Source organism: Strongylocentrotus purpuratus, unplaced genomic scaffold (genome assembly GCF_000002235.5).
Source record: "Strongylocentrotus purpuratus isolate Spur 01 unplaced genomic scaffold, Spur_5.0 spur5_scaffold_9, whole genome shotgun sequence".
Lineage (NCBI taxonomy): Eukaryota > Metazoa > Echinodermata > Echinoidea > Camarodonta > Strongylocentrotidae > Strongylocentrotus > Strongylocentrotus purpuratus.
Window position 1 is genome coordinate 13,040,209 of NW_022145615.1, and position 13,067 is coordinate 13,053,275.

At 38.6% G+C, this 13,067-nt stretch overlaps 2 protein-coding genes across 7 annotated transcripts in view; one reads left to right on the top strand and one right to left on the bottom strand.

The window, feature by feature from the left end:
• Window positions 1-13,063, bottom strand: part of LOC115920654 (AP-3 complex subunit beta-2-like) — a 42,722-nt gene extending 29,659 nt beyond the window's left edge. For both annotated transcript variants that reach the window (XM_030976963.1, XM_030976962.1), the window contains exon 1: window positions 12,454-13,063. In XM_030976963.1, coding sequence (XP_030832823.1) covers window positions 12,454-12,621 — 168 coding nt within the window. In that variant the 5' untranslated portion in view covers window positions 12,622-13,063. The remainder of the gene's footprint in view (window positions 1-12,453) is intronic.
• The window catches only part of LOC105436756 (secretory carrier-associated membrane protein 1), a 38,295-nt gene continuing 27,274 nt past the window's right edge, over window positions 2,047-13,067 (top strand). For 2 of the 5 annotated variants that reach the window (XM_030976966.1, XM_030976970.1), the window contains exon 1: window positions 2,050-2,263. In XM_030976966.1, the coding sequence (XP_030832826.1) occupies window positions 2,207-2,263 (57 nt within the window). In that variant the 5' untranslated portion in view covers window positions 2,050-2,206. Of the gene's footprint in view, window positions 2,264-13,067 lie in introns of all 5 variants that reach the window. The other 3 variants (XM_030976968.1, XM_030976971.1, XM_030976967.1) reach the window with 2 other exon arrangements.

A 13,067-nucleotide genomic window follows, 5' to 3' on the forward strand; every position in this document is an offset into this window, starting at 1 on the left:
GTTCTTCTCTACGACAGCGGGGTGCCCGAGTATCGTCATATATTCGGGCAGCAAGATGGATGCCCGAATACATCTTAGGCCTGCATCTTTTTTACCTCACAATTTCAATTTTACCACCCTCGTTCGTTCCACTGATAGCACGGCGTGGGTGAATGATTACAAAATTAACAAAAACTGATGATGATGACGATGATGGTGATGATGTTGATGACAATGATGATGAAAATGAAAATGAAAATATATTGATGTAAATGTCTGACACAGACAACTTACATAAGTAGGCCTATACGGGAGTTATAACATATAGTATGATATAATTTTGTATTCATGTATTCGGTAGCAAGGTGTATGCCCGCATGCGCAATTTTCATATATTATTTTCATGACCGTCTATTTTAGTGCATTTTCATTAAATTTCTACCAAATTAATTTCTTTTTGCTCGATCGCTTCGCTTTCTCACAAATCTTCGAAACAAAATTGCCTGTAGGTTTATGTTTACACTTGATGGGTGCCAGACTGATGCAAAATTTATCTTCTGAGATAAATTTGGGATTGGGGGGGGGGGGGAGAGAGAGAAGCATTAGGCAACGTTAGGAGAAAGAAAATTCTATGGAGGCGGGGGGGGGGGGGGGGGGGCTCGAGGAGGTGGGGATGCAATGTCTGTAGTGAGCACTAATTCTTGTTTGGCCCTCGAAAGTTTGAAAAATCGCACCCCCCCCCCCCTTGACCGCCAGGGGGAGGGGGGGCATCTCCAAAAATGGTAAAATTAACATGTTTTCCCTCCCGGGGGGGGGGGCGGGCCCCCTGGATCCGCCACTGCATAGGAGGGACAAGCATCAAATTTCGTGTCGAATTTTAGCTTGATTATTGTGGTAAGGTAAACTGAAATTGATGAAGAAAAACATGTACCATAAATTATAGTAGATGTAGCGTAAATAAGAGGACACACTGATTTTTGTTTTGTTTCTGTTTTGTGTAACGCTGTAACAGGTGTAGTATAACTATAAGGGCACATCAGATACTGATGCAGGGGTGGATCTAGGGGGGGGGGGGTTAGGGGTTTTTACCCCCCCCTACTGGTCTGGCCATTTTTGTTTTAATGTCGGGGGGGGGGGGCAATTGATTTTTTTTGTAGTGCTTTCCACCCCCCCCCCCTCCCCCGAATGTTGGTCGGCACTTTTTGAAATTCGGGGGGGGGGGGGGGCAAAATGAAGATTTTTTTCTGGTACCCCTGCCCCCTACCCCTACTGAGCGAAATATTGGTCGGCGCGTTTTTCAAATTTGCTGGGTCAACCCCCCCCCCCCCCCCTTAGCAAAAAGCTAGATCCGCCCCTCTGATGGATTGGGGAACCTGCAAGGTCACTGGCAACTATCTGTCATGCAATTATCTCAAGTTTACATTAAAAACAAGTTATAACATGTTTCATAAACCAAGGGAACAAGGACTCAAATACAGGAAAGGGGATTCTCTTTACGATGCTGATTGGTTAATGAAATACGTCTGAGGAAGAAAAAAATGACCGGGGGAAGGGGTCTATCATAAATAAAGTGTAAACAAATAAAAAAGAAGACAAGAAATATAGAAAAGAAATATACACGAAACAAAACAAATCTGAACAAAACAAAACAACATCAAATAATAATCATGAAAGGCAAAAATAAAAAAATGTAAGATTTTAAAGCAAATTGACTTGAAAGATTCAAACGTTTCCAGGGGAGGGAGGCGGGGTGCCTGGGCGAAAACAGACACATTGGCAGCATTGCATGGGTCAGTTTGATGAGAAACCCCTGAGAAACTGATTGTGGGAACAAGAAAATCAATTGGAATGGTAGAGTCGAGTAGATCTACAATGTCTTTCAAACTTGGCGATGACTAAATAATGAATTGAAATGAGGTAATTCATTTTATATGGAATCATATTTTATTCTTTTACCCACTTCAAATCACATGCCTATGATGTCATTTTCAATCTATTATCTTGTGGACACAAGATCTAGAGCGCATGCTCAAATCTATGTGACACGACCAGAGTATCCCATAATTCTCAGCACTATTTGGCTGCACTACAACTTCCGCCGCCTAATCTGTGTGTCAATTGGGAGGTGTTACCCAGCTAAACATTCGAGAATTACAGCTTATTGGAAACAGTTATTTTACATTCGTGTGATTTTTCCAGCCAACTGAGAGCAGGGGAAACACTTAAGATGTCTAACTTTGACAGCAATCCCTTCGCAGATCCTCAAGACTCCAGTCCGTTTCAGGTAAGCCGCTAAGCGGAGTAAAGTGCAGGGGTAGGCGCAGGCACAGGCCCACCACTAGTGCAAAGACGGCCGCGTCTCTGCAGACTCCAGTTTCTGGCTCTGCAGGTAGCGGCTGCTGTGCTGGGCGCTGGCTTGAAGCCTTGAGCGCTAGCTGAGCTGAGCTGAGCTGAGGCTGAGCTGCAGCCGAGGCCGAGGCGCTGTAGCCATAATTTAGCCCTTGCCTAGCTAGGCCAGGGATAGACCGAATTTTCCGTCTCTTTCGTTCGTTAGCCTCTTATTGGGGTAGGGTCGGCTCTCTCTTTAGAGACGGAAGCCGTTTAGAGTAAAGTACCCGGTAATCGGTCAGCTCCGGTTTTCGGCCAATTGGTTGGATACATGGTAAAATCACTTTAAAATACATCGCATAATAGCATAACACATATCCCACACATACCATACCATGCCAGTGTCACTGAAGAACCACATTTGCAATGAAAAATATATCCTAAAATATCACATTTTAGCGATGTAATCGGCGGTCCCGCTACCCAAATGTGAAAAATCGAGTTTCTTACGCGTGTATGTAAGAAATATGGGTACCATAAAATGAGCTTTATTTCAAGTATTTTTCAGATATAGAGCCCGATTTTGTGCTGGTCGCAAGCTCAAAAGTATCTCATCGCATGTATTAAATCAATGCAGCCGCACACCGCGACGCACACACGATATGTCTGTCTAATTTAGATTCCAACTTCCGATCACCGCTGTGCCTGTATTCGGTCAGGCGAGCACCCGGGAGCTCCGGCGTGGGATACCTGCTCCGCCCGCTTGTGCTATACATCAGCGCGGAAACGCACGGCGCGCGCGAGCGCTTCCTATTGACTTTGTACATGCGGCCGTAAACTGAAACGCTCGGCCGATAACCGGCTCCAAAACAGTGAAAATTGAAATGAATATTGTCATGGCAATTCGTGATTTTTTTGGGGGATTCTTTTTTTGTTTAAACAATAATAATATTTGCTTCATGATTTGAACAAGAAATGATAATAAATAGGAAGTAAAGAGTCCAATAAATAGGATTTTGTCTTAAGTGGCCGAAAACCGGGTACTTTACTCTATACACATGTCCTTGCTAACGCCACGGCCAGTCCTGGTCGTAGCGTTTTGCCCCCAAAATCCCCCAAAATGTCATTTTACCTCGAGCATGTTATATTGTAAATTAGGCCTAGGCTATAATAAATCAGTTCCACTTACCAACTTGACTGAAATAATCAGTTTAATAGTCCCTTTTTAGGAAATTATGGGTCAAAATCGGAATCCATGTTGAAAAAGATTTTCAAAATGGATTTCGATTTTGACCCATAATTTCCTAAAAAGGGACTATTAAACTGATTATTTCAGTCAAGTTGGTAAGTGGAACTGATTTATTATAGCCTAGGCCTAATTTACAATATAACATGCTCGAGGTAAAATGACATTTTGGGGGATTTTGGGGGCAAAACGCTACGACCAGGACTGGCCGTGGCGTTAGCAAGGACATGTGTATAAACGGCTTCCGTCTCTAAAGAGAGAGCCGGCCGACCCTACCCCAATAAGAGGCTAACGAACGAAAGAGACGGAAAATTCGGTCTATCTTTAGTCTAGAGACGGAAACAGACTATCCCGCGAAATGTGTAGGTTATCAGTGGCAAATCAGTGCACCAAACTTGCAAAACTTATCCCCGAATTACTCCTTTCACAGGATGCATATCCGCTGCATTTTATATTGTAAATTAGGTATACTGTATGCTTAACTACTTCGGTTCCACTTACCAACTGGATTGAAATATTCTGTTTAATGGTCCATTTTTAGGAAATTATGGGTCAAAATCCATGATAAAAATCTTGCAGCGGTGGTTTCAACTCTCGCTGCGCATGACGTCATCTAAATCTCATCCCTTCTAGTCTACGCACGAGGGCAAAATGATTATAATGGAAAAACTGTGCCCGAGCTACGAGTTCGTAATGACATGCACAGTTTTTCCGTTATAATCATTTTGCCTTCGGCGTAGTCGTAGACTAGATGGTACAATATGGTACAGATTTAGATCTAAATCTACTGGCAGATTTTATTAGAAAAATAAGTTAAAAAGTTAAGTCTTAAGGCCATGTAAAATTGATTTCATGTTGATCGTCCCCGCCCGCTTCCTTTTTGGGGGCCGCCTCCTATTTTTTGTTATTTGTTACTTTTTATTTATTTTTTTTATTTTTTTTGAATTTTTTTTTTTATTTTTTTTTTTATTTTTTAAAGAAAAAAAACATGAAAAACACTGCTAAAATGGCTCTATTTCTGATTTAAAAAAAAAAAAATTGTCGGCGGCCATCTTGAAAAAAAATAGCCTCGACTGTCAGGGAAAATGTACCGAGCGGCCATTTTGAAATATCAAATATCAAATAACATGGTACACCCTCCTCCTCTTTTTCAAAAAATCCGGACGATCAACATGTAATCAATTTTACATGGCCTAAAAATAGGGGTGCGCCTTATACACAGGTGCGCCTTATACACGGAGATTTACGGTACTCTAAATTTAATACCGTAAACAGATACATAAATTGGAGGAAGACTACAATAGTTGTCCAAGAAAAACCACAGAAATAGTGATATTTAAGGAGTTACTATAGGTACAATTATTATCGGAAAGGTCCTGCTGCAATGTCCGTGCAGAATTACATGTTTTAATTGAGCACGAGGCTAGAACCAATATACCGCCCTCTACGGTAAAAGCAGTATAACAATAGATTCGAGTATAGTGATTAGATATATGCAGGCCCCTTGCGATAAAAATGTACCCGGTTACTCCTCGATTATCACAATTTCAGTGGCATTTCTTGGACGACTATTGAATTCTTTGTCCAAGTTATGTATCTGATTAGGATAATTTTGAGCAGTAGTTGTCTTTCCAACTGTGCTCTAGTAGTTTTGAATGATTTCTTGTTACGATCGCGTATATTCGTTTTGGCACGCATTACAGCTAGCGAGGTGCACTGCACATTTTTTCTGTGACTAGTCTGAACTTGCCTTGCAACAGCTATCAGTATCGAAACTTGTTGTGATTACCAAGTAATTTTCCGCTTTTTAAAAAAGCATGCAGTGTTTAAAATAAGATATAAATATTTATTTTGTCTTTAAAAATTTATTCGATCGGTATGTTGTAAAGAAATTTTTTTTAGAGAGCCGTTTTATAATTCTAACATTCATATTTTTTTACCCGATTTAATCAACCTGCATGAATCAAAATGGCGGCTTGAATGTTTTCTTACTATTTTTGCCCCAGTTTTTTTACTTTTAGAGGCATGATAATGTCATTATACATCACCAACAAATGGGAGAATATACCGATCTGAGCCGAGGTATGCATGTGTTGATATATTTGATTGATAAAAAGGTCCAGTGAAAAAAATACACGGGGGCTCAGGGTGAATTTGCCCCCGAAATGCCCCAAAGAGCCCCCGAAAATCAGAAAAGAGCTCCAGTAAATTTGCATAGAGTTCAATGCAAAACAAATTTTAGAGTGTTATTTTTATGCAGGCAAGCTTGAAAAGCAGCCCCCGAAAAATAAATATTAATTTTTTCCCTGAAAAGGTCACTTTTAAGGGACTTACTGATGATATGCGCTTTTTATAGAGGCAAGTGACAAGTCCTGAGAGCTGATTTCGGGACACGGTTTATAAAAGTCCCGACATGACTCAGGCCTACTATATATAACGTGTATTCCCTTCCGGGTTTGATGTGTGATCGGCTAGCCATATCTTCATTCACTAACGTGTAATTGACTTCCCGGTTTATTCGTGCGCGGTCCGAATGCATATTTATGCGCAGATGTTACGCGATGTAACCATGGTTTGGACTGAGCGGAGCGCACACCTCCCTAATTAGCTGATCCGATAAACGGGGGGAAGGGTATTTTCAAACTGTAATCCTTTGTGATCCCTGGGAGCTAGTGAAAAAATTAAGCATATATTTCTTAGGACTGGGACTACTTATCGATCGGGGCGTCATATCTCAAAAGTGGCAAACCTCAGAGTTAGCCAGGACACAATGTTTAAATCGCTGTTTTGACCAAGATATTTTTAGAATTCCGAGATGACGCCCATTTTGAAATATGGGGATTCACCTCCAAGGCCTTAAATTTCAATATTTTCAGTGCAAGGCCATTTTGCTGTAGGTCACATTCCTATATTACAGCACAAATGGGAAAGGGCACAAAAAATCTCCAAGGCCAATGAGAGGGGCATTGAGGCCAATCAAAGGGGCATCCACGGCCATGTCCTTGGTGGCCTTGGATTAATAAGCCCTGTCTGCTCTTTCATATTACACCTCATTTATTGAGTATCACCTTCAGGATCACAAAGAATAAAGGTTTGAATCTCGATTTAAAAAAAAAAAAAAACCAATTTTGCATGATTGCGCAATGCACGTAGACTGCATAGGTGCAATCTCTATCGGAAGAATTTTAGCACACAACATCGGGTGCGCGATCAAACACCCTATTGATACTCAACATTTCAAACACAACTAAAATATAATTAATGTTTTTAGATCTCCGTACAGGCAACAAAGTCTTGCCAATAATTATTGATTTTAGACCATACAGAGATCTAAACACAAAAATTATTGCCAAGACTTCGTTGCCTGTACGAAGATCTAAACACAAGAATTATCGGCAAGACTTCCTTGCCCGTACAGAGATTTAAAAACAATAGTTATTGGCAAGACTTTGTTGCACGTACGGAGATCTGAAAACAATAATTGTCGGCAAGACTTTGTTGCCCCTATGGAGATCTAAAATCAATGATTATTGGCAAGAGTTGTCGGCAAGACTTTGTTGCCCCTATGGAGATCTAAAAACAATAATTATCGGCAAGACTTTGTTACCTGTACTGAGATCTAAAAACAATAATTATCGGTGAGACTTTGTTGCCCGTACAGAGATCTAAAAACAAGAATTATATGCAAGACTTTGTTGCCCCTATGGAGATCTAAAAACAAGAATTATCGGCATAACTTCGTTGCCCCTACAGAGATTTAAAAACAATAACTATCAGCAAGACTTCGTTGCCCCTATAGAGATCTAAAAACAAGAATTATCGGCAAGACTTTGTTGCCCCTATGGAGATCTAAAAACAAGAATTATCGGCATAACTTTGTTGCCTTTACGTAGATCTAAAAACAATAATTATTGGCAAGACTTTGTTGCCCGTACGGAGATCTTAAAACATGAATTATTGGCAAGACTTTGTTGCACGTACGGAGATCTAAAAACAATAATTGTCAGCAAGACTTTGTTGCCCCTATGGAGATCTAAAAACAATAATTATCGGCAAGACTTTGTTGCCCGTACTGAGATTTAAAAACAATAATTATCGGTAAGACTTCGTTGCCCGTACGGAGATCTAAAAACAATCATTATCGGCAAGACTTTGTTGCCCCTACGGAGATCTAAAGACGATAATTATTGGCAAGACTTTGTTGCCCCTAGGGAGATCTCAAAACAATCATTATCGGCAAGTGTCTGGATTTCTGTTTGGACTCTGAAGAAAATTAGTCTGTCATCTTTGGTTTTAAAAACACCATTGCTTTTGGTGATGCTGCCCCCAGTGTTCATTCTTCGATGATTGTAAAGGTCATATTTTTGTGGATGGTCTGTGTGCGCTCTATAAAGCCATATTTCTCTAGGGATTTTGTTCAAATTTTGAATGAAGGTGTATCTTGTTATAATCTTCAAGCCTACAGATTTTGGCAATGCTGCCTCCAGTGTTCCGTCTTTTATAGGGTCAAAGGTCATGTATTGATAGATGTCTCAGGTGCACTCTAGTGCACTCTAACTGCATCATTTCTTGACATATTTCTTTCAAATTGAGTATGTAAGTGTATGTTGGTCAAATCTACATGTATGCACCTATAGTTTTGGTGATGCTGCCACCAGTGTCCCTTGTTTTATAGGGCCAAAAGGTCATATTTTGGTGGGTGTCTACATGTAGTACATGCTCTGCAGGTCATATTTCATAGCGGATTTCTTTCAAATTTTGTATGGAGATGTATCTTGGTACATTCTACACATCTACTCTTTTGGGCGATGCTGCCCTCATAGTTTCGTCTTTTATATGGTCAAAGGTCATATATATATCTTTCATGCGCCCTAACATTTATTTATGGATTTATTTATGGATTTCTTTCAAATGTTGTACATGTATGGAGGTGTGTCTTAGTACATCTACACGTCTTTAGTGTTTGGTGATGCTGCCACATATGTGTATCATCTGTTATAGGGTCAAAGGTCATATTTTGGTGGCTGTCTTTTGTGCGCTCTAACTGCTACATTGCTTGACAGATTTCTTTCAAATTTTCTACAGAGATGCATTCTATTCTGATCTACACACATATTGTTTTGGTGATGCTGCTCCTAGTCTTGACAATAGTCTGAGCCACTAGTGGCGATCTCTACATCATCCTTTTGTTTCAAGGAGGGTAGAGGGGATCTTTGTCTCTCCTTCAAACATCAAGATGACACTAAATTGCTGCCACTGCCGGGGGATACATTCGCATTGTGCGGCAATACAGATTGCGATATTTCTAGTTTGAATATTGAAATACAGATTTTAGTTTTACATTGTAATTTATTAAGAGAAGAAAATATGGCTGTCTGCCCTAACAATAAAGAAGACGACATGCATGGCTGATCGTCAACGAAACAGACTTTGTTGGTGTTTGCTGCTATGACAGGCAGCCAGTGAAAACGAACTTGTTTAATAAAATTTTTGGAAATGCAAGCATTTCTTTAAACAAACAGAACTTTGTTATTCCTGGCTCATTTTCCCTCATTGAGGTGTCATATGAAAGGGCAGAAAATGAACGTTCTGGAAATGTGATTTTCTCTTTTAAATTCAGATACAATTCGCCAACTGACTTTTCGGTACCCTTCCTTTAAATTGTTTTTAGTCACCCGTGCATGAAATATGCATCATATGAGTTGCATCAAAAGAAAGAGGAGGATCTACATGTAAGCTTTACAAATATGTGTCATTTATCAATTATAATTGTGATTAAGTAGGCTTTTTGCCAAAAAATGAACTAATTAACATTGAACATTCTCAGTTTTGTTTTTCTGGGACGCATGTTTTGACATGTTGATGAATCAAACTTTCATGCATGTTTCAGATAATCCTTGCTACACATATTGAAAGTCTAGCAATGTCAGGCATGTGTGCCCTGCAAGTTAATTTTTAACATTGCTCTGTAGAGGGAAGCATACACTGTATCCATGTAGAGTTGTAGACTATGAACTGCTGCATATAAAATGCATGTAGATTTCATTGTACTTCTAAATTTAAAAAGACAATGATAGGCCTCATCATGATATTAGAATTAGATGATGCTGACAATGCTGCTGATGATGATGAGGATAATATTAATGGTAATAACGATGAAGATGATTTATAATAATAACTTGTGTAATAATGACTATTATGATAAAGATCATAATAATGATGATTGTGGTGATGATAATTAATGACAACTAAGGCTGCGACGGGTAGTCGAATGCTCGAGTACCCGCACGGTTGACAACTACTCCGGTACGATTTCCCGTACCCGAATATTCGGCCGCAAAAAAAAAAAAATTTAAAAATATAAAAAAATATTTAAAAAATGTCCCGGCCCACGCTTACCCGTGCCAGGGAGAGCGGCAGCTGCTGGCATGGTACCGTCGGTAAAAATGTTTCCCAACTCAAGCACTGTCAAACTCACCTTTCAGAAACTGGGACCAAATGTCCAGATTTCTGTTTGAACTTGGAGGAAAATGGATTATTCTGCCATCTTTGGTTTTTAAAACAGCATTGTTTACTGTTATTATTCTTATTAAATCGGCGCCTTCAACTGCAACTCAAAGTAAAATTGCATGAAAATTCAAAAAAATTCAAAAAAAATTATAAAAAAACATGGCGTCCGAATATTCGAGTATTCGCTTGTGAGCATGTGAGTGTACTCGGGTACCTCATTACACTGTTGTGCACAGCCTTAATGACAACAGCAACTAAAATGTTACAACCTCCACAGAAACGAATATTTATATAATATCGGCTGCCGTAATTGAGTGGTACATGTACACTGTATGTGTACAAGTCAGATATTGCATACTGCTCATGAATATTGTTCATGATACATGTTCTATGTAGTTATGTGTGTAATTTTCAAAGTACCTGTATGAAGATTTAAGAATTTTTTTTTTTACCCCCTTAACTTTTCTTACTACTGTGAATTATCCTTAATTGTACTATTTTATATTCTTTTTTTTGCTTCAGTATTGATTTGTTTTACCATTATGTTTCTGCCTACCCCCCCCCCCTCCCCATCAAGAAAAATATAAATAATGTATAATAATGTAAACAACAAACACAAATGTGTGAGGATTTATTTTGATTAACCCTGTGATGAAATAATGATTATGATTATTTAAAGTTCAACACATCAAGACTTGTGTCTAGAGCTTGCTATCAAAACATGTTTATTGTACAACATACTGTAGCATACACATGTACAGTGTACATGATGCGTTGCACACACAGGCACATAATCTTTCATTATTTCATACAACTTTGATATTACAAGGGCACGTGAAGCTGAGCTACATATGAATGCCTACATTGTAGACTGTGTACAAAGCACATGCATTCCACACACACTCACCCCCACATGTACATGTAGATGGTGTAATAATGCTCAATTCATCCTTTATTGACAATAATACTCAGTATTACAAACATGGGTCATACATGTATATTTGTAGTATTGGGAATATGTAAATTGTAGCTGTGGATAAGCTTTGCTATTGACATCTGCTTCAAGACCATTTTGCCCTTTTCATACTGCAGACGTGGCATGCAAATTAAACAGATTACAATGTTATTATTTGTACTTGATTGACAATGACGCTGTGTCCCTTGATATGAATTTCAATGACATTACATTTTTTGGACATGTTTGAATGCAATGCATGCATACAATGTGCACTTTCATGTAGGCTGACACTTTATCTATACATTACATCTATTGCACATTTTACAACACAGTTAGATAAATTATAGGAAACAATACTTGCTCACTGTGGTGTCATGTTTAAGACATACAGTCTGTCAAATATGAAAAATAAGATGAGTTAATATATGACATGTAAACAAATAATCAAAGGGGGTAAATGAATATTTTAGCTCAATGAAAAGATGAATAAATAAATACATGTAAATAAATAAGTAAATAAATGAAAAAATTGAATACAAATACTTAAAAAGAAATTACTAAATAATGGTCTCAGACAGAATGAATTGTTTGTTTGAAAATGTATTTCTTTTATTTCATTTTACAAGCATTGTATATACATGTATCACACAACAAAATGTGTTTGAATGTTACATAAATAACATAATTAAGACCGTCCGTGAAAAGGCAGTCCACGGAGTTGAAAATTTCAGTTCTCCATACATGTATATATGATTTATGTAGCCTACATGTCCCAGCAATTTGAAATGTGTAACCACTAACCGCGTTGGGTTAATTAACAAGAACAGTCGTTCAGAAAATACATAAGGTCTACATCATGTGGATTTGCAACTTTCAAGGTCCAAAGTATCTGTATTTCTGCTGAATAAATAGATTGTAACTTCTACATGTACATGTAATAGATTGCTTGTGTACTTTTATACACCTGTACATGTACATGTACATGTACCTGTAGGATTTTCTCAGCGTGTTACAATCATATGAAATTTGCTATGAAAGTGATGCTGATACAGCAATAGATGGAAATGAGTTCAAAGGAAAAGAAAAATGAGCAAATATTTCTGTGCCTGTCAGAAGGGCATGATCAAATTTCTTAATAGTTTTTGCTGAAGTAGCAATACCACTGCCAACAGTTTTAACAATGGACTGAAATGTGAGATTCCTAGATTTAGCCAAAGAGCAATCAGAATTTTTCAATTGCATTGTTCTTGCAATGTTATTATTCATATATATATTTGTTGTCTGCACATTGGTTTGCATCCCTTTTTTATGAAGTAATTTGTGAGGGAAATATTGCAATGCAGTCAGACTACAATACAAATGAATTAAAAAAAAAGAATATCATGAGAAATTGTAAATAACTTAAATTTTGAGAGTGTACAGTTGTACCTACCCTATGCATAGCTGCTTCTACCCTACCAGGTATTGCAACTACTTTCTCAGGAAGCTTTTTAATCACATCCGCCACGTGCACCGTCCCAAACTTGGCAGTAAAGGACTTGAGCATGTTGCCCCCTCTCGACTCACGAGGTTCCCCCGTCAAGTTCTTCGATCGAAACATTGCTGTGGGTTTTCTCTCAAAAACAGGCACCTTCCCTGTTGAAGTCTATTATAGTGAAGTATAGGTTTGGAGAGCTGTTCATAAGCTTCAGAGTCAAAGAGAAGAGGTGGATCAACATATATTCACTCTCTCTATCTCTCTCCCTCTCTTTCTCTTTAGTCTCTCTTTCTGTCTCGATCACACCAGAACTTGTGTCTCTTGGTACGGCTGTGTTAGCAAGCGAGGACTCAAAATAACTCTATGAGTAGCCTTCTCGTGATGAGTTGATCTGACTGTAGAGTGTGTCTTCTAATAATGAGTGTACAGACATATACACTACCTGCATTTCCCTCCCCATATGGAATCATACACCCTCATCATTCTGTACATGTTATGCTAGAAAGCCTAGAAATAGCAACTGGAAAATGATGATAGCCGCTGAGCAGTGGTGCTTGTCCTAGCCTTCA